The following is a 21129-nucleotide window of genomic DNA, read 5'->3' on the forward strand; positions in this document are numbered from 1 at the left end:
GTGTTGGAAAAGATACCACGCATTTGGCGCCAGAAAGAACTTGAGAATACTTATTCAAAGTCTGTTTGTAACTTCATTGGTTGTGTACTCCATGAGACAAATTCGTGTCTACTACTATACCCCCAGCATTTAGCACAGTGCCTGGCACACTGTTTTGTACATACTTGACAAATATAAATGAACGTCTACCACCAGAGTATAAAAATTCTGAACCGTTATCTGGGAGAAACTAGGTCAAAGTTTTTTTCTGGGTCTACCTCTGACGCAGCACTGAAAGCTGACAGAACAAGGACAGAAGATCAACAGGTTCCACTTTTCACTAAGTGATGTTAAGGCCAACTACAAGGTGGGGGCACAGAGGAAGGAGCAAGAAATGGCAACCGTGACACCTCTTCTCACTCCGAAGAGGAAATAAATTGAGAATAGAATAATGATCAAGTGCTGGTCCTAGCAGCGGCTCCTCCTCCACACTGGGCCCCTCGTGTTGCCAAGTTCTGTTCTCCCAAAAGTTATTAAGCAGCAGAGTTCAAATGCACCACTGCCTGCTTAAGAAGGAAAAAAGAAAGGCTGTCAAATGAACAACAGTTGTATCTAGTCCATGAGTCGAACTCCAAAGGCAATGACAAATTCTCAAATGAACACTACTGCATCAAGTTCTTTGAAGAAAGTTACCCAGCTGAGAGAGCCACACACAGAGCACATGTGCACTTAGCTTGTCCACTGGTCCCACTGAAGAGGGACAGCTCTGCTCTCGAGCACACAGGTAGCCATCAGTACTTGCTGACCTCTTACTTTGTCAAAGGCTTAAGGAGGCTCATGTATGTACATCCCCCCCACCCCCTTCAAGTGGATCTTAAACTTCTTCAGAGAAGAAAATGTCTTCTGCCTTTAAAATGTCTTAAATCCCTATTTTCAGCGTAGGGCAAGGAGGAAAAGTTCTTCAAATACTAAATAGAACTGAACAGAAGGTGTCATGCACTAGATACCAACGAGGTAAAGTTGCTGAGGTCTACAAGAAAAACGAGGCCAGGCCCGAAAGACCCTGGTAAGAAAAGACTATCTCCATCTTGCCGTGAAAACAAGTCTTACCTGTGACGGGGCTGTCTTCCCCTTTTTAATTTCAGATGAATTTTCACTTAATTTCCCTGCTTTGTTACTTGAGCTGCATTTGTAGCATGTCCATCTTGTCCGCCCCTCAGTTTCTATGGTGCACTCTTTGTTTTGCAGACAGAATGAGTGATACAAATGGCCACAGCTGCAAAATAAAGGCAACCAATTTGCACTTTTCCTTAACATAAAATCTCCAAACATAAGCTATGCTAGAGTGTATTTATAAGTGGCAAAGACTTCCGGTAAGTTGTAATACACTGACTGTTGTATAGTTAAGAAGAAAGGAAATTTACTTGTTGCCGTCCTCTCTTTTTTAAAACCTAGACTCACGTATTTGCACACCTACGTTGGGAGCAGGAACAGAATCACAATTCTCTTGACTACAAACCACGTGGGAGATGACTTGAACTTCTGTTCGTTTCTCAAACTATGAAATGTTTTTAGCAAGTATGAAAAAAATGCAATTGGGGAAAGCCCTAATGATTTAAGTAGCTTGGTAACAACATGAGTGGTGTGCCTCATCAAATCCAAGGCAACAGTTGTGATTTGATTAATACAAAACTGTCAGGGCTGCAGTAATTCTTACACTATTCCTAAGAAGAAACTCCCTGCTGATTGCTAAGTGAGCCTCCCTAAAGTGAGTGTTGAGTATAATTCTCTGTCATCTTTACTGATTGCTCCTCAACTCTCCAGCCTGAAATGTTGGACTACCTCAGAAGTCAATTCTTTTCTATAGTCTTTACAGTCTTTCTCTACTTTTTTTCTTCTAGAGCTACGCTTGCTCTTTCAGTGATTACTCCAGTTCCACAGCTTTAAAATGTCACCTATGTGTGGATGGGATATCTTACAGGCATCTTAACTCTAACATGTGTCAAACCAAATTCTTGATTTCACTCTGCTCTACCCCAACTGCATTGCTCTCATCCACCTTTTCCCACCTCAACAACTACATTCTTCCAGTTTCTCAGGCCAAAAAGTTTGGCATCATCCTTCACTATTCTCTTTCTTTCACACCTCACATGCAATCTATAAACAAATCTTACCAGCTCTACCTTTAAAATATGTCCAGAATCCTACCACTTCTTACTTCATTACTACCACCTTGGGCCATCTCTCACTTGGATTACTGCAATAACCTAAATGGTTTCTCTGCTTTCACCCTTGAACTTCTGTAGTCCATTCTCAACATAGCAAAGAGATCCTTAAGACACAGGCCAGACGTCAAACCTATCCTCAAAACCATCCAATGGCTTCTCATCTCAGAGTAAAAGTTTAACCCTTTATAATGACCCAGTTGCTATATAATTTGGCCTCTGTTCTTCTGAAGTCAACTGTTATCATCTTCCCTTTCCTTCACTCTGCTTCGCCAGCACAAGCCTACTCACTCATTACTCTCCAAGTATGTGACCAAGCTCTAGCCTCAAGGTGTCTGCCCTTGCTGATCCTCTGCCTGGGGCACCCCCCTTATACTGCACGGCCACTTCCCTTAGGTCTCTACTCAAATGTCACTAAACTAGTGAGACTTTCCCTAGTTACTCTTTAGAAATTAGTAGCTCCCAACTTTCCTTTACACCATATTTTATTTTATTCATGGTAATTATTACATTTTTATTAATTTTTAAATTGTTATTAAGTCACCTTAACAGTGATGCCTTCCAAGACTACTCTGTATAAAATGTCTTCCCCCACCAAGCACTCTTTTGTGGGCTTTTTGTGTGATGAGAGCTTCTTTCCCTTCGAACTACCAAATCTGCTAATCTTCCTGTGTCTATACTAATAGAAGTTATAACACTTACATAGCTCTTGCTATGTCAACATGATTACAAGTGTCTTATGTAATTTATCTCATTTAATATTCACAATAAGCTAAGAAAAAGGTACCATGATTATCCCAATTTACAGATAAGAAAACTAAGATGTAAAGAGATTAAATAACATGTTCAAAGTCTCACAGCTAGCAAGTGGCAGAAACAGGATGGGAACTCAAAAAGCGTGGTTCCAGAGTCCATCTTTTATTGCCTTTACCCCATATATTCTCCAAAACCCTAAGCAGAATGTAAGGTCTATGAGGGCAGAACTTTGCCCTGTTTTGTTCACTGCTAGAAAGACTGACTAGAGCTGTGTATCCACATGTATACCTGCCTGGTAATACCATACATGTCGCACACTGTATGTGTAACATTTCCTTCCCTTCATTACCTAAAGACAATGATTTCATCCGCCATTTCTTGGCGTCTCTTGTACTGCTGCAAACAAATAGAGCAGTAATCCTGCTTGGGATTCAGTCCTCTGGTGACTGAAGCTCTCAGGTTACACAATGACCAATGGAGATCTTGGTTTAGAAGGCTAGTAGTTGTTTCCAGCAGAGTCTAGGAAAGACCAAAACAGAAACCAAACACACAAAAATGGTTCTTTAAGTGAAAGAGATGGGAGGAGGTGAATGAGGAGAGACACTTGTTTGGTTTTTTACCACAAACAACTGAAATTAGAATATACTATCTGGGGCACCTGCGTGGCTCAGTTGGTTAAGCGGCTGACTTCGGCTCAGGTCGTGATCTCGCGGTCTGTGAGTTTGAGCCCCGCGTCGGGCTCTGTGCTGACAGCTCAGAGCCTGGAGCCTGTTTCAGATTCTGTGTCCCCCTCTCTCTGACCCTCCCCCATTCATGCTCTGTCTCTGTCTCAAAAATAAATAAATGTTTTTTTTTAAAAAAGAATATACTATGAAGGCATAACATTAATAAAAACAAACCCTAAATACTCCCAAATTTAAGTGGTTAACTTTAATGTGCAAGAAATGACAAGGGCATACATCGAGAGTCTCAAAATATTTATTAAAAGGCTATCATTAGTTTCTACTGAGAAATGTGTGCTCTGCCATTCTGTGGCTTAACTCAGCACTGATGGCTTTCGAATGACTAGATAAATACAAACCTATTTTTTAACTACATTTTTCTAATAAGTTCCCTCTGAATGGCTCAAAGTGTTACAACAAACAACCAAAAACTCCGATTTTTTTTTTTTTTATAGAAACTGCATCCATGGCAATATTTCAAATAACCTTTCACTGAAAAAGCTAATGGCCATTCCTCAGTTTTCATCTCCCTTGGGCAGAAAGATCACATTTTCCTGATCAGCACTTACAAGTCATTTGAATCTACTTAAGACTGTGACATCTGTCAGTAAGTCACATAAAGACATTTTCATAGCTATCACATTAAGTCTTTTTAATACTTTGTGTGCTTATGTTGCTTACATACTCTAATTCTCAACATTCATATCTATCATTCAGATGTTCAGCTGGGCTCTTTTTTGTCAGTCCCAAAGGGGAAGACATACTGCCCATCCTCCTTGCTATAAGCCTAGTCCTTTAATTTTACCTGTAATGGAGAATTTTTAGGTCTAACAGTCTTACCACTGTAATTCTTTCCAATCAACCCTATTTTTTCCTGCTCTTCCAAAGTTTGCAAACATTTTCTGCCTTGTTCTCAGCTTCCCTTCTGCCAACACGGAGTGCATGCCTGCAGGGGTATCTGTTTCACTGGGCTATGCTTGGCAAAACTGTAGTTCTTCATCACCCTAAGAAAAGCTCTGTCACCCCAATTTTTCTTTTTTTCTCTCAGATTATTAAAGAAGCAGATACTGTATCTACCATACCTAAATGGTGCTTTTCTTAGGTGGCTTCATGAGTCACTTTGAAGTATACTAAGAAAAAAATCTGTATACCATGGTGGCTCCTACTGAGAATCAATGCTATAGGCAGTTTTGACTTAAACAAAGACTAATGTCCACTTTTGGTTAGTGGCAATCATCTGCTTCAGAACGTTTGAAAGAAAATTCATTTAATTTTATTTTGCAATTTCTATACTCATGCTGACTCTTCCTTTTCATGGTTACATTCTTCCATTCAATTATTTTCCAGAATATTTCTCACACTTTTCACTTAGAAAAAAAGAACTGTTCCATTCCCAATGAATAAAATGAGTCCAAATTTGATACATTTCCACATTCTACAATATCTCTGTGTGTGTATACACATATTAATTAAGGCCAAGAGATTTATAAGCTTTTAAAAAGCATACACTTCAATCTACCAAACTTCCATTAAATAGGAATTTTTAAAGAAAAAGTATGGGTGCAAAGAAAAAAGAAATAGCTTCTTTTTACCTTAGGACAGCCTCAGAAATAGAAAGCTTACTTGTTCATAGTTAAAGGTATCCAACATTCCCAGAATGAGTCCCTGGATTTCTCCAAGTTTTCCTTTTCCGTAAACTGGATCCTAATTAGAAAAAAGTTGCAAACGTGTAATTTTGTTCTTGATATTTTAAAATCACTTTAATATATAAGTTATCAGAAAGAGCCAAATACTCAAGTACTTTTCTACAGTCACAAAATATGTATTCTTTCATGAACCTTCCACTGGAAATGTGTATCAGTCTCCCTCTGCCCATCATAAATATTTTGGAAAAAAAAGACAAAATAAAACTTAAGTGATATGAGCCCCTTACCTAATAATCTTTTTGCAAGTGTAATTAAAGTTCACCCTGGTTTTGTTTCTGCAAGAAGCTTCCTCTCCTTCTTTATATTAAACATCACCCATGCCTCTTTGAGCTCTTATTTATCTGCTACATTAAAACTGATGTCCACCTGAATGCCAGAATCTGTCCAACAACCCCTTCTATGACCCACACCTGGCCCCCTCCTGGCTCCCACCAACTAAATCGTTTCAGTTTAGGAGATTAATTTTTGGATCCAAGGAGCAACTTTCAGTTTTTTAAAGCTTTTTTCAATAAAGTCACTACTGATCAACAACACATACTCAGACAACCAATCTCCCCTTCACTGCTTTTCCTATGCGGTATGCCAAGTAACTTGTTTAGTAGGTACAATCTGGAAAAAAAACTGAAATGTATAAAAACAATTCAAAAAGTAGACACAAAAAACTGAAATCCAGCCACACAGAGATAAACACTGTTGATATTTTGATGCACATTTTTCCAGTCTTGTTTCTGGGAAAGGAGACAAAGGGCAAGAGGGAGAGATGTATTTCTTAGTGTACAAAATTTGAGCATTTTACATACTTTTATAACAGTATATTGTGAGAAGTTTCCCATATCAAATATTTCATAACAGCCACAGAATATGAATCATGTAAAAATATCACTTGTCATTCAACCCTTCTCTACTGCTGGACATGTAAGTTTGCCTCCCCCTTCCTAACTCCCACTCACAATTGTCAAATGCTGGTGGCTGTAAATTTTAGTCTAAATCTCTCATTCTTTCTTTAGAGATTTCTAGAAAGGGAATTACAGACTCAAAGAGGGTTTTTATGGGTATCGATATATACTGCCAAATTGCTGTACCGCTAAGTTGTATTATGCAACTTTTATCTCCATCGGCCTATTTGAGTGATCATTTTACCGCACCTTTGGCTAGGCCCAGAATTATAATTAAAACATTGCTAATAAATGAGTATGTCAAATCTATTACTTTACTCTAATATGGGATTATGTCTGACATAAATGATTCTCCCATGCCAAACAGGGGAGCCCAACCATACAGTAATGATGAATATAGCTATTTATTTAAGTGGGTAGCACATGCCAAGCACGGTACTCCGTACTTCTTATATGTACCATATCATTACACTCCTTCCAGAACATTTATAAATGAAGAAATTCAAGCTCAGAAAGGTTAAGTAAAATTCTCTAAGATCACAAAACTATTACACAGATAAACTGGGATTTGAACCTAGGTACTTCAGAAACCATGTTTTTAATTAATGTTATACTGGTCTCCCAAGTTAGATACATAGACTGATAAACTAAATAATAAGCTAATGTTTGCTGGAAAATGTAGGTAACATTTCTGGCTACTTCTTAGAGAGTGGCAGTTATTAAAATCTTGGTGCATTAAAAAAAAAAGAGGTTAGAGTGGGAGAGAGCCAAAGCATAAGAGACTGTTAAAAACTAAGAACAAACTGAGGGTTGATGGGGGGTGGGAGGGAGGGGAGGGTGGGGGATGGGTATTGAGGAGGGCACCTTTTGGGATGAGCACTGGGTGTTGTATGGAAACCAATTTGACAATAAATTTCATATATTAATAAAAAAAAATAAAATAAAATTTGACTGTAATAAAAAAAAAAGAGTAATTAGGAGTTTAGATGTTAAGAAAAGACTGTAAAACAGGAAAAACATTGGAGAGAGGTTCAGGAATGTGAGAAGAAACTGTTTTTCTGCTCTTATACCACATAGTCTGAGTATTTGCTTCCTTTTCTCTTCTAGGCTCCGATGATGGCTCTTGAAGACTGGGTGGGCACAGTTTCTAACCGAGATTGTTTTTCAGTACTTTCAGTTGGGTGAGAGCAGCACAAGATATCTTTTATTAGAAAAACAGGCCATATACTCACCAGATAATTTTTTGTTTTCTTTTTTTTTGCATAAAAATAGATACATGTTAATGCTTCTAAGCTTATACTCAATTATGCTTTTGGTCAAGCTCTTAATAAATACACCTATTTGTCAAAGTATCAAGAGACAGTGTAATACTTTATTACAAAAAATATGTATTACTGTATCTACCCTACTATATACATCCAATACACTAATAAGCTCTAGCACAGAAAAGCTCTGTCATTTGTTTATGACAAGGGTGGTTTGGAGAATAAAAAGGTCTTTAAAAGGTTAAATTCTGGGGAAAGGAAAAAATCTTTATAGGTCATGTCTATATTTGTATCAGTACATTTCACTTTAATATGCATAATTTAAAAGCAAAATCATGAAAATTACCTCATGCTGTGGCAACATATAAATTATAGAATGCAAAAGGGAGCTCAAGGCTTCTAGCACAGCATGTACACAATCCACTAGCTTTTCCAATTATTTCCCAAAGATGTCAGTTAGATTCTTTAGCAATGAATAACTACTGAGGTTTCTCTTCAACTCATTTTTTAAAAAGTTCTTTGGCAAAAGACGTGATGACCACTTTCCCCCATCTTGCTTTTTCTGGAACCTACTGTAGCATGTATGTGGTTTGTTTTATAATTAAAATCGTTACTAATCAAGCATTACTTTAAAATATGAATAATGCCCTCAGCAGGTTAGCATATAAATCATTTGTTTGCTTTAATTTCCTCAGTAAGACAGTCATAAACAGCTTCCTAGAACACAAGAATTACTTTTTGCCATAGAGTAAAGATCAATAAAACCAAGTGGGGAAGACAGAATATATGTAACATAAACATGTTCCCTTAAAAACACTAACTTACCATCTAATGTTCATGGAAGAAGCCTGCACAATTCAGGTGCCAGGCATCAGTTTGAATAAACATTTAGAGGTCAAGAAGATCTTTGAGAACCTCTTATCATGAGAACATCTCCTCTGGAAAAACTAATTATGTGAGCAACTGCTCATCTAAATAACTGTCACTCCCTCTCTTCTCTCCAAGGGGCCTGATAAAGGGAGGTGGATCTGAAGTACACCAGAGCTGGTATGGGCTGGTGTTAGGTATGGGAGGCCTAAAATTTGGAGTTCAGTTAATGTTCTAGCTATGCCCACCTAATAAGTGAGTAAACTAAGGAAAGTTAGTGTATACAGAGATCAAAGGAGATAAAGAACACAAAAGTGCTTTATAAACTGCTTAGAACTACCCCAAAACATGAGGTGATTGAGCCAACTAATATTTGTTGAGTATGGACTATGAACATAGGAAATGTTCTAGAAAATATTCTACTGGAGAAAACTTACAGTGCATTAAAAACTGGGGCAGACAAAAAAATGATAAGGGACAAGATTTCAAAAAAAACAAAAAACGGGGATGCCTGGGTGGCTCAATCAGTTAAGTTTCCAACTTTGGCTAAGGTCATGATCTCAGGGTTCGTGAGTTCCAGCCCCGCATCGGTCTCTGTGCTGATAGCTCAGAGCGTGGAGCCTGCTTCAGATTCTGTGTCTCCCTCTCTCTTTGCCCCTTCCCTGTTCATGCTCTGTGTCTCTCAAAAATAAACAAACATTAGAAAAAAAAAATGCCCCAAATCCTAAGAACATAAAAATTCCGGTTAGAGTTCTTGATAACTTAGATGTAAAGGATCAATACCTTGAAAGACACTATCTACCAAAACTCATACAAGGGGAAATAGATAAACAAGGCCTGTGTCTCTTAACCAAACCGAATCCTTAATTAAGAACATTTCAAAACAGAAGGCACCAGGCCCACATGGTTTTTCATTGGTTTATTCTACCAAATATTTAAGAAGAAATTATATCAATATTCTACAATGTTTCAGAAAACAGAAGAAAAGAAAACATTTTCTACTTATTTGATGAGGCCAGCATTACCCAGACAAAACCAGACAATCTCTATCAAAATGCTAGCAAGTTATTTTATGCATAGAGACACAATTATTCTATAGTTTATATGGAAAGGCAAAAAACCCAAAATAGCTAACACAATACTGAAGAAGGACAAGATCAGAGGACTGACATTACCTGACTTTTGGATTTACTATGAAGCTACAATAATGAAGACAATGTCACAATGGCAAATGACTAAACAAATAGATCACTGGAAAAGAATAGAGGACTCTGAAATCATGCCCCATAAATACAGTCAACTGACCAAAGGCTATTCAGTGAAGAAATGGACAGTCCTTTCAACAAGTGGTGCTGGAAGAACTGGACATCCACATGGAGAAAAAGAACTCCAGACACTGACCTTCTATCTTTCACAAAAATTAACTCAAAATGGATCATAGACCTAAAATGTAAAATGCCAAACTTTATAACTTCTAGAACATGGAGAAACAAATCTAGGTGATCCTGGGTTTGAGGATGAGTTTTTAGATACAACACTAAAAGCACAATCCATTAGGGTGCCTGGGTTGCTCAGCTGGTTAGGCTTCCAACTCTTGATTTAGGCTCTAGTCACAATCTCATGGTTCGTGAGGTTGAACCCTGCACTGGGCTCTGTGCTGTGCGGAGCCTGTTTGGGATTCTCTCTCTGCCCCTTCCCTGCTCGTGTGCACACATGTGCATGCTCTCTCTCTCAAACATTAAAAAATAAATAAAAAAAAGCACAATCCATGAAAAAAAACCCTGAAAAGTTGGACCTCATTAAAATTAAAAAACTTCTGGGGCGCCTGGGTGGCTCAGTCAGTTGAGTGTCCAGCTTCGGCCCAGATCATGATCTCACAGTTCGTGAGTTCAAGCCCCGCATCGGGCTCTGTGCTGACAGCTCGGAGCCTGGAGCCTGCTTCAGATTCTGTGTCTCCCTCTCTCTCTCTCTGCCCCTCCCCAGCTTGCGATCTGTCTCTGTCTCTCTCAAAAATAAATAAACATTAAAAAATTTATCAATCAATCAATCAATCAAATTAAAAAACTGCTTCATGAAAAGATCTGTTGAGAGCATGAAAAGACAAGCTACCAACTGGGAGAAACAAGGGCAAAACATATCTGACAAAACACTTGTATAAAAAATATACAAAGAACTCTTAAAACTCAACAATAAAAAGAACCTCCAAACCCGACTAAAAAGCGGGCCAAAGATCTGAACAGACACCTTACCAACGGGGACACAGATGGCAAATGAGCAACATGAAAAGGTGTTCAATGTCACAGTTCATTAGGGGACTGCACATTAAAACAACGAGAGACCACTACACATCTATTAGAATGATTAAAATCCAAAACACTGGATTTATGGACACTTGCTTTATAGCCCAGAGTATGGTCTTGGTAGATATTGCATGTACAGCTTGAGAAGAATGTGTTGTAATTGATATGTAAATGTCAACTAGGTCAAAGCAGTTAAAATTGTTCAGCAGAAAGGTGTTGTCATCTTTATGTTTGGTCCTCTGCCTTTTTTCTCTGGCTGCTTTTAAGCTTCTCTGTTAATCTCTGATTCTGAGCAATCATGATGCGCCTGGTAGTTTTCCTCATACTGCTCGGGTTTGGGGTTATGGATCTGTGTGCTAACAGTTCTCCATAAATCTGGAAAATATGCAGCCAGTATTTCTTCAAGTAGTTTTTCTGTTCTGACTCCCTGTTTTCAGGATTCCATTTTAATTTGGGCTGTTTGAAATTGTCCCACAGCTGATAACTCTGGTTCATTTTTTTTTTCCAATTCATTCTACTTACTTTTATTTTGGATTGTCTATATTGTTATGTCTTCAAATTCACTTATCTTTTTTCTGTTTTGGTGTCCTTGTCTGCTAATTCTAACATCCAATGTCATATCTGGGTTTCATTTTCCAACTTTTTTGCACACCTTGTAATTTTTGATTCAGTGTCCTATGCTATTGGGACCTAGATTTTTTTTATTCCTAAAAGCATTTTTAACCTTTGTTTTGGGATGCAATTAAATTACTCGGAAAGTTTGATCCTTTCAGGTCTTGCTTTTAAGATTTGCAAGGCATGGCTGGAGCTATGTGTAGTTTAGGGCTGTTTCCTATTACTGAGTACTTCCGAGTACTTTACCCAATGTTCAGTGAATTATGAGGTCTTCTTCCTTCTAGTCTTGTTGTTGGTCTTGTGTGAGTACAAGTATAATTCCCTCTGATCCTTTCATGTGTTTCTTTCCCTGGCCTCCCTAGTTTCCTGAGATTGTGTACGTTTTGAGGAGGGCCTTTGGTCTATCTCCAGAGTTCTTTTGCCTGGTACTTGCCTGAAAACTCTGGGCATCTTGGACTCCTGACTCTCAGCGCCATCTCCTCAAAGCAATGAATATACTGGAAACTGGCTGTGATACCCCTTCCTGCACTATTGCCTAGAAAGTCTCTCAAGACATTAAGCTGGGGCAAACACAGGGCTTACTCTGTTTCCTGTCCCTCAGGTATCACTGACCTTCATTGCCTGATACTCAGTGTTTTTTAAAACTATTTCATATACTTTGTCCATTTTTTGGGTTGTTTCAGGCAAAGGAGATAAATCGGGCCTCTGTTACTCCATCTTGGCCAGAAGTGGAATTCTTCCATCCTTGACCTTTTATCCACTCTAAAAATATTAAGTACCTACTGTATGCCAGGTGCCTCTGAGCTAGGTGATGGTGACAGAGTACTAGCAAAGTATAGTCTTATTCCCAAGCCCTTCTGTTCTAATGGTAAATAAAAATCAGTAAATAGGGGCGCCTGACTGGCTTAGTCGGTTAGGATTCCAACTCTTGATATTGGCTCAGATCATGAATTCACTGTCATAAGAGTGAGCCCCCCCCCCCCCCCCAATCAGGCTCTGTGCTGAGCGTGGAGCCTACTTGGGATTCTCTCTCTCCCTCTCTTTCTGCCCCTCCCCTGCTCTCTCTCTCTCTCTCTCAAAATAAATAAACAAACTTAAAAAAATTGGTAAATAGACCTGATTCTTAGATGTTCTGTAACTCCAATTTTGGCCTTCTGCTTTCTTTGCTAATTTACTTCCTCCTAAAGTTCACTTAGTTTCAAGTATTGAACTACTACTTCTGTGTTGATGACTTCCAAGTCTATGTCTCCACTTTTATCTTTTTCTATAAACTCCAGTCTTGTATTCTCCCACGGCTCATTGTTAGTCAATCACACTAACAAGTTCTTCTTAAATTTCCCTACCTCTAAACATCAAAAAGTCAAGTGGATTCTACTAATTTCCAAATTCATCTTCTCTTAGCCATTCTATGCAACTCAATTAACAAACTTTGAGTACCTAATACATTCTAGGTATTTCTATGCCTTCAGTCTTGATCCCTTTCAATTTATCCTATATAACATACAGGGTGAATGATCTTTCTAAAGAGAAACCTCATTCCATCATTCCTCTGCTTAAAATCCTTTGATGAGAATCTACAAATTTAAATCCAAAGTCCAACCTTATGGTTCACAAAGCAATTACAGGCACAATCCCTGCAAGTCTCAAATTTCAGCTCCGTGACTCACCTTTATTCTTGTCTTATGTTCCAAGCATACTTAAACATTTGCAACTCCCCCAAATGTACCATGTTTTACCTCACATTCTTTGTATATATAGTTCACTCCGCTTAGAATAGTGTTATCTCCTTTTTTCCCCCTGATTCCTTTAGGCTATTTAAGATTCAGTTCAGACATCTCCTCCTCCAGGAAATCTTCTCAAATTACCCAATCTGTTTCAGAGATAAACTTTCTTTCTTTCTTTTTTTTTTTTTTTAAGTTTATTTATTTTGAGAGAGAGTGAGCATGGGAGGGGCAGAGAGAGAGGGAGAGAAGGAGGGAGGGAGGGAGGGAGAGAGAGAGAATCCCAAGCAGGCTCCACACTGGCAGCACAGAGCTCAATGTGGGACTCTAACTCATGAACTGTTGAGATCATGACCTGAGCTGAAACCAGGAGTTGGCTGCTCAACCGACTGAGTGACCCGGCGCCCCCAGAGATGTACTTTCATTGGTACTCTTCTGCTAAAGTTATGTAGAAACTCAACTCATCCTAATTTATTCAAAAAACAAAACTATTATGAAGATACTGGGCTCTTCTAGGGCAGGAGCTAAGTCTTTCATCTACACAGGAAATGACCAAACAGGGAAACATATAATAAACGAATAATTAATTAAACTCCTCAAGGGGCGCCTGGGTGGCGCAGTCGGTTAAGCGTCTGACTTCAGCCAGGTCACGATCTTGCGGTCCGTGAGTTCGAGCCCCGCGTCAGGCTCTGGGCTGATGGCTTGGAGCCTGGAGCCTGTTTCCGATTCTGTGTCTCCCTCTCTCTCTGACCCTCCCCCGTTCATGCTCCGTCTCTCTCTGTCCCAAAAATAAATAAAAAACGTTGAAAAAAAAAAAAAAAACTCCTCAAAAGACCAGGCAGTGAAACAACTGAAAAGCTTATATGACATAATAGGAAAGAGAATAAATTAGGAGGTGAGAGACTTCGGTGGTAGCCTGGGTTTTGCCACTAACGGCGGGCCATGTAATAACTTTTCCATACTTCAGTTTCTTCCTTCATCAAGAAATTTCTGTAGTAGCTCTCTCTACCTCAAGAGGTTGTTGTGAGTTTCAAAGGAGATACTATTTGTGAAAACACCTTGAAAAAATAAAAATCTCCATACAAATATAAGGTAGAGTTACTATTACAGTAATCACAGCATGCAAATAAGGAGAACAAACTGAGGTTTGATGGGGGGTGGCCGGGAGGGGAGGGTGGGTGAGGGGTATTGAGGAGGGCACCTTTTGGGATGAGCACTAGGTATTGCATGGAAACCAATTTGACAATAAATTTCATATTTAAAAAAAAACTGCAACAAATTAAAAAAAACCTGCAACAAATTTAAAAGGAAAAAAATAAAAAATAAAATAAAAAATAGCATACACTCCTTATTAATGGGAGTAGAAGGTGGCAGGTACTTTTTCTACTACTGACGGTAGAAATATGATAAGAACGCAGTTAAAATGAATGCCAAAAAAAAAAACAAAACAAAACAAAAACGAAATGATTGCCAATATAGCTCAAAATAAAGGGAAGCTTTTCTAATATCAAAAGCCTTCAAAGTCAGGAAGCTTGAAAAACAAAATTTTTAAAATCACCAAGAGAAAAATTTATTTTTATTTATTATAAATTCATGTACCATCAAGCGTGGTTACAGCTCGACATAAAGCAAAATGCATACACTGAGAGAGGAGCCACTTTCAGCTTTAAGATTTCAGTTTTTCTGATTTACTTGGTAAAGTATTCCTGCCTTACGAAAATATTACTTTATATATGATGAAAAACATTATGACTAAGGTATTCCAAAATGTATATAAGAGAAGCAGTCTATATCAAAGACTTATCCAACACATGATAAGGACCGAATGGGATAATGCATGTAAAGATACATAAGCTGTGATGAGAAGACCACGGACGCAGCAGTCTGTATCCGCAGAGGCCCAGACACTTAATACCAGATTGAAGTAGAGCTTGGCAAGCCTTAAAAGAGAGCTGACAGGGACATTCTTTATGGGAGAAAAATCATCTGAAAATTAGAAAGACCAATGGTATCACAGTGCTGTTGGATTTTTTCTTTCTCTTTTTCTTGGCATGTCTCATGCTGCATAAGATGAAAGAAGACAAAATGGATTCCAAGGATAATTCCCACTGTTTCCCCAAAAATGTTCACAGGTTTTTCACAAAATATACCATAGGGTATTTTTAGCGTTCTTTTGATGATGTTGGGAGTGTTCAGGCCTTTTTGCTGAGGAAAACAGGGTAAAATAATGTTTCCTGCAAAGGCTTTGGACACAAAGTCGGCTAGAATATAGAACAGGGGATGAAATCTTGAACATAACAACATTTTTTATGATGAGTTAGAAAATTTAAGTTACAACCAATAATTAGGAAATGCCGATATTAACTTCATTTGTAAGTTATCTTTTTTTTTTTAATCTAAAAAGCATATTTAGCTGGAAATAAATGGTGATTCTCTCCCAGTTAGCATATGAATAGGAAGCTTGTACATCTGAATCCCACGATAACAGTGAACGTCTGAAGGCTGCACACCCTAACTGAAGCTCATGGGTGTGTGCCAGGCAAACCTAGCCTCCTGGAGCACCAGGAAAGGTTCAAGGACGTCTGTCCTAAGGTAGATATTTAGCAATGCCAAAAATCAACTGCATTACTCTGGAGACCCATGTAAGCATTAGCTTCATTTGCCTGTTATTTAAACATAACTAAAATATTCATTGAAGTTGATCAACACTGAATCCCGACCCCCTTTTAACTCACCTGTAAGATTCTTTGCAAGATGGATGGAAGGGCAATAAAAGCTGCCATGCTGTTTAGAACTTGCATGGTCAGAGATCTCAGAGCTGTTACAATAACAAAATGTTGACATTAAGGTTAGTTTAAAATAAGAGGTTTTGGTTTTCCCTATAAGTTAGTGAAAAATAGTGGATTTACCTAGCTTCCTAGAAACTTAGCTAACCGGGGCCAGCTGGATATTTTAAAGTTACTGTTGATAACTAACAAAGCTACTATTATTCAAGACAAATGACAGAATTGGTGCCATAGAAAAAACTGAATATAAAAGGGGAGATTAACACTATACTATGATTTCATTAAGAAAAACAGTAATGATAATTTTTAGCAGATAATAATTGGCGATGGTGTAGGTGGACTCGATAAACCTACCTTCAGGGTGTAGATGAGGTGCAGCTGAACCAGACAGCTTCTGAGGGGCCATCATTGCCTCCAATAATGGAAACCAGAGTGCCTATAATGTCAGAGGAAACCACAGCGCTCTGTTATTTTTAAGATTAACATCAGCATAGTGTTTTACAGGTTGAAATGTGCCTCTGACATACATTTGTTTGCAAAAAAAAATTTTTTTTTAAAGAAAAGATGGAACACTTGACTGGGAAGAGAAAAGACAGTAAGAAACAATGACCATAGCTCAAACAGATGTCTTTACCATGCACCCTGGGAAAATAAAGAAACTGAAGTCAGTAAGTCTAGACCTTGGAACTATAATCTCCTGTGTCTCGGGAGAAGGTAGGTTCAAAGCAGACACGGCAGAGCCTCCAGTCAGGTTCTTGTATACTATGCTATAAAACCATCACTGACCAAGTCTAAATAACCCTATGTACTGCAGGAGAGAACAGAGAACAGCCCCCTCCACTACCTCATCTCCACCCCCTCCCCCATTTCTCTTTAGCGATGTCAAGCAAGATCAATGAATGAAGGTTATCCAAAATTTGTTCCCTCTCTCAAGCATTATTTTGTATTTCCTTAGTCATCACAGACCAAGAAGTAGAAGTTAACATTTCAATTAACATTTCCAACCACATCAGTAGATAAACAGATCATTATTTATTCCTATTATGTTGGGTGCTCTATTAAATGATTTACACAAATTTTTTCATTTCAATCTTGTAACAGCCTTACACCGTAAGCATGACCTTCACTTGAGATAAGAACTGAAATTTAGAAAAGTAATTTGCCAAAGATCACACCGTCAGTAAACTGGTGCTGTGACTCCAAAATCTGTGTTTTCCTAAGCCTTGGGAAAAATCTTTATCATCAAAAATCAAACTAATACATTTCAAAACTTCGACTACGGTTTCTTGTTGGATAATCATTTACAAAAGCTTTATTTAACTCTATGTCTTGGGAGGAACCTATTCCTGCAAACATCTGGGAATCATGAAGAAAGGTCAGAGCAGAACAAGAGTGGTTCTAGGAAGCTCTGTAAATACAGAAGGGAAATGTGTCGCCCATTACCTGACACTGTACAAGTCCTATGGCAGTGGAGATACGGGAGCCCCTTAAGGCAAAGGAGACTTTCCCACTGGGTGACCTCCCAACTGAAGAGCTCTATTGAAGAGCTAAGATTTTATACTGATGACTTTTCATGCATTCCAGTTCATAAGACACTGGTTTTAACTTGGTTTTTATTTTATTGAAATTTTAATTTAGTACTCATGAACTTTTAATCTTGTATTTTATTCTGAGATAGCTTTACTTAGCTTACCTTTTAGTTGCCTATTTTAGCTTGTTTTTATAACCACATCATTTATTTCTGTGTATTTTAATTGTGTAATTTAATTGTATATGGCAAAATTTTTACCTTGTTTTTTATATTTATTATGTTTATAAATTTGGTTTTTAAATTTTCTTATTTAATCCAGACAATTTAGAAGAAATACCTTTGTAAAGATTAGTTCTTTAATGAGTATAAATGGCAGCCTGGGGGGAAGCATGGTTGTAAGAGGTAATAGCCATGAAATGTGTTCACACCCTACTTCCAGGAGTTATTCTTCTTTAACTAAATCTCCACATGAACCATCCCCTGAAAGCAACACAACTAAACTTGAATTCCTTTGTTATGTTATGTAATAAACAGCTTTCTTCTTAGGGAATTATATGCACAACAAAGCCAGATTCTTTATTATATGTGTATCAGGAAAGCCTTGTAAACAGATAAACAAAGGTAGGACAGGTAGAGATTCAACTTGAGAAAGGACAAACAGCCCAACTTCCTGCAGTCTGACTTTTACGTAGATACTTGTAACATTAAATCTTGTGATGACAACTTTTAGAAAAAGATACTACAAACAGTTCATCATTAAACTTTCGAGTACTTCAAATTTTCTAGTTAGTTTAGTGTCTGTGGCAACAGCTTTTGCTCTCCCTCTCCAAAACAAAACAAAAACAAAGCAAAGAGAATCAAGGCAAACAACCATGAAAATCCCCCAAACTTAATGTTTTGGTATCACACAAAATCAGTCTAGCATTTTTCAGACAATAAAGAAATTAACATTCAAATATTTTTGTTGTTGTCATAAAACTTGTTCAGAAATGAAGCAGAAACCAGTTGTTGGAGAGTGGGGTCACAAAGAGAGTAGTGAGCATGTGTGTGTCCGCACGCGTGTGTGTGTGTGTCTAAGAGACAAGGATAGACAGACTTTTCTTACAGGCAGCCAGTGAATGGTATAATAATAGTCTTACAGAATGAAAATTTCAAAGGATAGGAAGAAGTCTAACATCTAATACCTTTATTAAAACAAATTCCAACTCAGACAAAAAAAAAAAAAAAAAGAATAAATTTTCCTTTGGCCACATCAAAGGAAGCATTGTTCCCGTCTGATTAAGAGATACGGAGTTCAAATACAGTCAGAATAATCCCTAGAGTTCTGGAGGCATGGATTTTTATAACTAATTCTACCATTAATGCATGTGAATCTGGACATATTTTCAGCTTATGTGAACCTAAACAGCCTTACTTAAAAGACATAATCATCGTTTTTCGCTTAAACTGTCCACGAGAAGTTGCGAGAGTCTCAAATAAGATACCGGAGAGGAGATGGGAGGGTTGAAAAGTGAAAAAGACTTAGAATTAAGTATATATGAACACAGCTTTAAGAATTCTACCCTATTATGTTCTCTACCAAAATATAACCATGTCCAAATACAGCCAGCTAACCAAAAGATAAATGAAAATAAAAACTTTAGGAATGGAAAAATCATGGCAAAAAGGACTGGTGTAAAGCTTATCATCCGTTTAAAAAAGGTTGAACAATTTGTGGGAATTTTGGATACAGAAAAGAATGTGTTACTAGCCTTAATGAGGTAAAATAACATAACCTATTAAAATTAAGAGGGATGGAGAAGAGAGGTTGGAGCAAGCATGAGTTTGTACAAATTTCCTTACTGGCTTCGCATCACAGATATTATAAAAACTGAAATGTAATTATAAACATAGTAATTCCAATCTATTGCAGTCATTCAGATTTTTTTTAAGCTGTAGTGATATTTATTAAGAGATAGTATGGTGCAGAAATATTGTTTGAAATTCAGAAAGTCCTCAGTTTTACCTAAGCTTCCTAAATGAGTTGGACACTATATTTATTTATAAAAGCAAGTATTACGTGATCCAGTTTTTGTACGATCATGTTAACCTAGGCAGATAAAAAATATCTAGACTGATGGTCACCAAATGATAATGATGGTTATTTCTGGGTGATAGGATTTTATAGGGTAATTTTTTGTCAAAGTTTATTTATTTATTTTGAGAGAATGAGAGCAGGAACAAAGGAGGAGGAGCGGGAGGGGCAGAGACAGGGAGAGAAAGAGAATCCCAAGCACACTCAGCACTACCAGCACAGAGGCTGACACAGGGCTCGAACCCACGAACCGTGAGATCATGACCAGAGCCCAAACCAAGAGTCAGACACTGAACCAATGGAGCCACTGAGGTACCCTTATAGGGTAATTAAAAAAAAAAAAAAAAAAAATTCTTCTGTGTAACTTTCTGGATTGCAGGATTTTTAAAAATGATAACTACTGGGGCTCCTGGGTGGCTCAGTTGGTTGAGTGTCCAATTGCTGTCTTGGCTCAGGTCATGATCTCAGTTTGTGAGTTCGAGCTCCACATTGGGCTCTATGTTGACAGTGTGGAACCTGCTTGGAATTCTCTCTCTCCTCTCTCTCTGTCTCTCCCCTGTTTGCACACAAGCACTCTCTTGCTCTCTCTCAAAATAAATAAACCCTAAAAAAAATGATGAATATGTATCATATCACATAAAAAATTTTTTTAATAAACAAAAATCACATCTATTATGTAAATGTGCTTGCTGTACACATTTATCTTCTAAAAGGTTTTCAAAATTTATGGCCTAATTAAAAAATCCTCGACAAAAATATAAAGCAGAAATTTACCCAACTGATAAGAACAGAAAACAAAAATAAGTTTATTACTTTCGTTGTAACATGTATGGCTAAACATACATAAAAAAATTTCTCCTACTTCCCATTTCGGAAAGCCAGTAAGAGAAAGGGGCTAGGTGGTGTCAAGACAGAGGCTGCAGCCTAGAGAGGCAGGCACAGAGGAGTCACGATGCCGTATCACACTGTAACTTAACTTCCTTTTTAAATTTATCTTTAATGTTTTTATTTATTTTTGAGACAGAGAGAGACAGAGCATGAGCAGGGGAGGGGCAGAGAGGGAGGGAGGCACAGAATCCGAAGCAGGCTCCAGGCTCTGAGCTGTCAGCCCAGGGCCCAAGGTGGGGCTCCAACTCCCGGACTGTGAGATCATGACCTGAGCTGAAGTCGGACGCTTAACCGACTGAGCCACCCAGGCGCCCCAACACTGTAACTTAACTTCTTAAAACTGAAGCAGAATTTGGCTGTCAAGTCACATCTCGCCCCCTTAGTTTCTGCTTCGCTGCTCTAACTCCCACCTGCACCAGGTGCTCAACTCTACCTCCTTCCGTTTTGTGCTCTTCCTTGTGGCAGTCTGAATCTGTTACAGCAATGGTTCCAGTCTTGGCTATACAGTGCAATCATGTGGGAAGCTTTAAAACACACTGACAACTGGGTCCCAATCCAGAGACTTTAATTTACTTGATCTGGGGTGCAGCCTCAGTGCTGGGATTTTTCAAAGCTCCCCAAGTCACTGTAATGCGCAGCCAAGGCTGAGAAACCATATCGCAGCCTTCTCTGACCTTTTCCAGCTCTGTGTCCCTGGAGGGGTTCCCTCCAGTTCCTCATGCTCACTTTCCTCCACAGGGGATAGAAGAGATGATAAATGAGGACACGTCCAACAGTATCACTACACAGAATACACAA

At 38.2% G+C, this 21129-nt stretch overlaps 1 protein-coding gene across 4 annotated transcripts in view; it reads right to left on the minus strand.

Moving 5' to 3' along the window:
• VPS8 (VPS8 subunit of CORVET complex) overlaps positions 1-21129 on the minus strand; it is a 250782-nt gene that overhangs the window by 56161 nt on the left and 173492 nt on the right. For all 4 annotated transcript variants that reach the window (XR_013557963.2, XR_013557964.2, XM_060639415.3 and 1 more), the window contains exons 40-44: positions 16193-16274; positions 15788-15870; positions 5306-5386; positions 3310-3479; positions 1090-1255 (exon numbers count right to left, since the gene is read on the minus strand). Coding sequence is in view for 2 of the 4 variants with exons in the window: in XM_060639415.3 (XP_060495398.1) it covers positions 1090-1255; positions 3310-3479; positions 5306-5386; positions 15788-15870; positions 16193-16274 (582 nt within the window). In the remaining 2 variants the exon portion in view is untranslated. The remainder of the gene's footprint in view (positions 1-1089; positions 1256-3309; positions 3480-5305; positions 5387-15787; positions 15871-16192; positions 16275-21129) is intronic.

This window comes from Panthera onca, chromosome C2 (genome assembly GCF_046562875.1).
Source record: "Panthera onca isolate mPanOnc1 chromosome C2, mPanOnc1 haplotype 2, whole genome shotgun sequence".
Taxonomy (NCBI): domain Eukaryota; kingdom Metazoa; phylum Chordata; class Mammalia; order Carnivora; family Felidae; genus Panthera; species Panthera onca.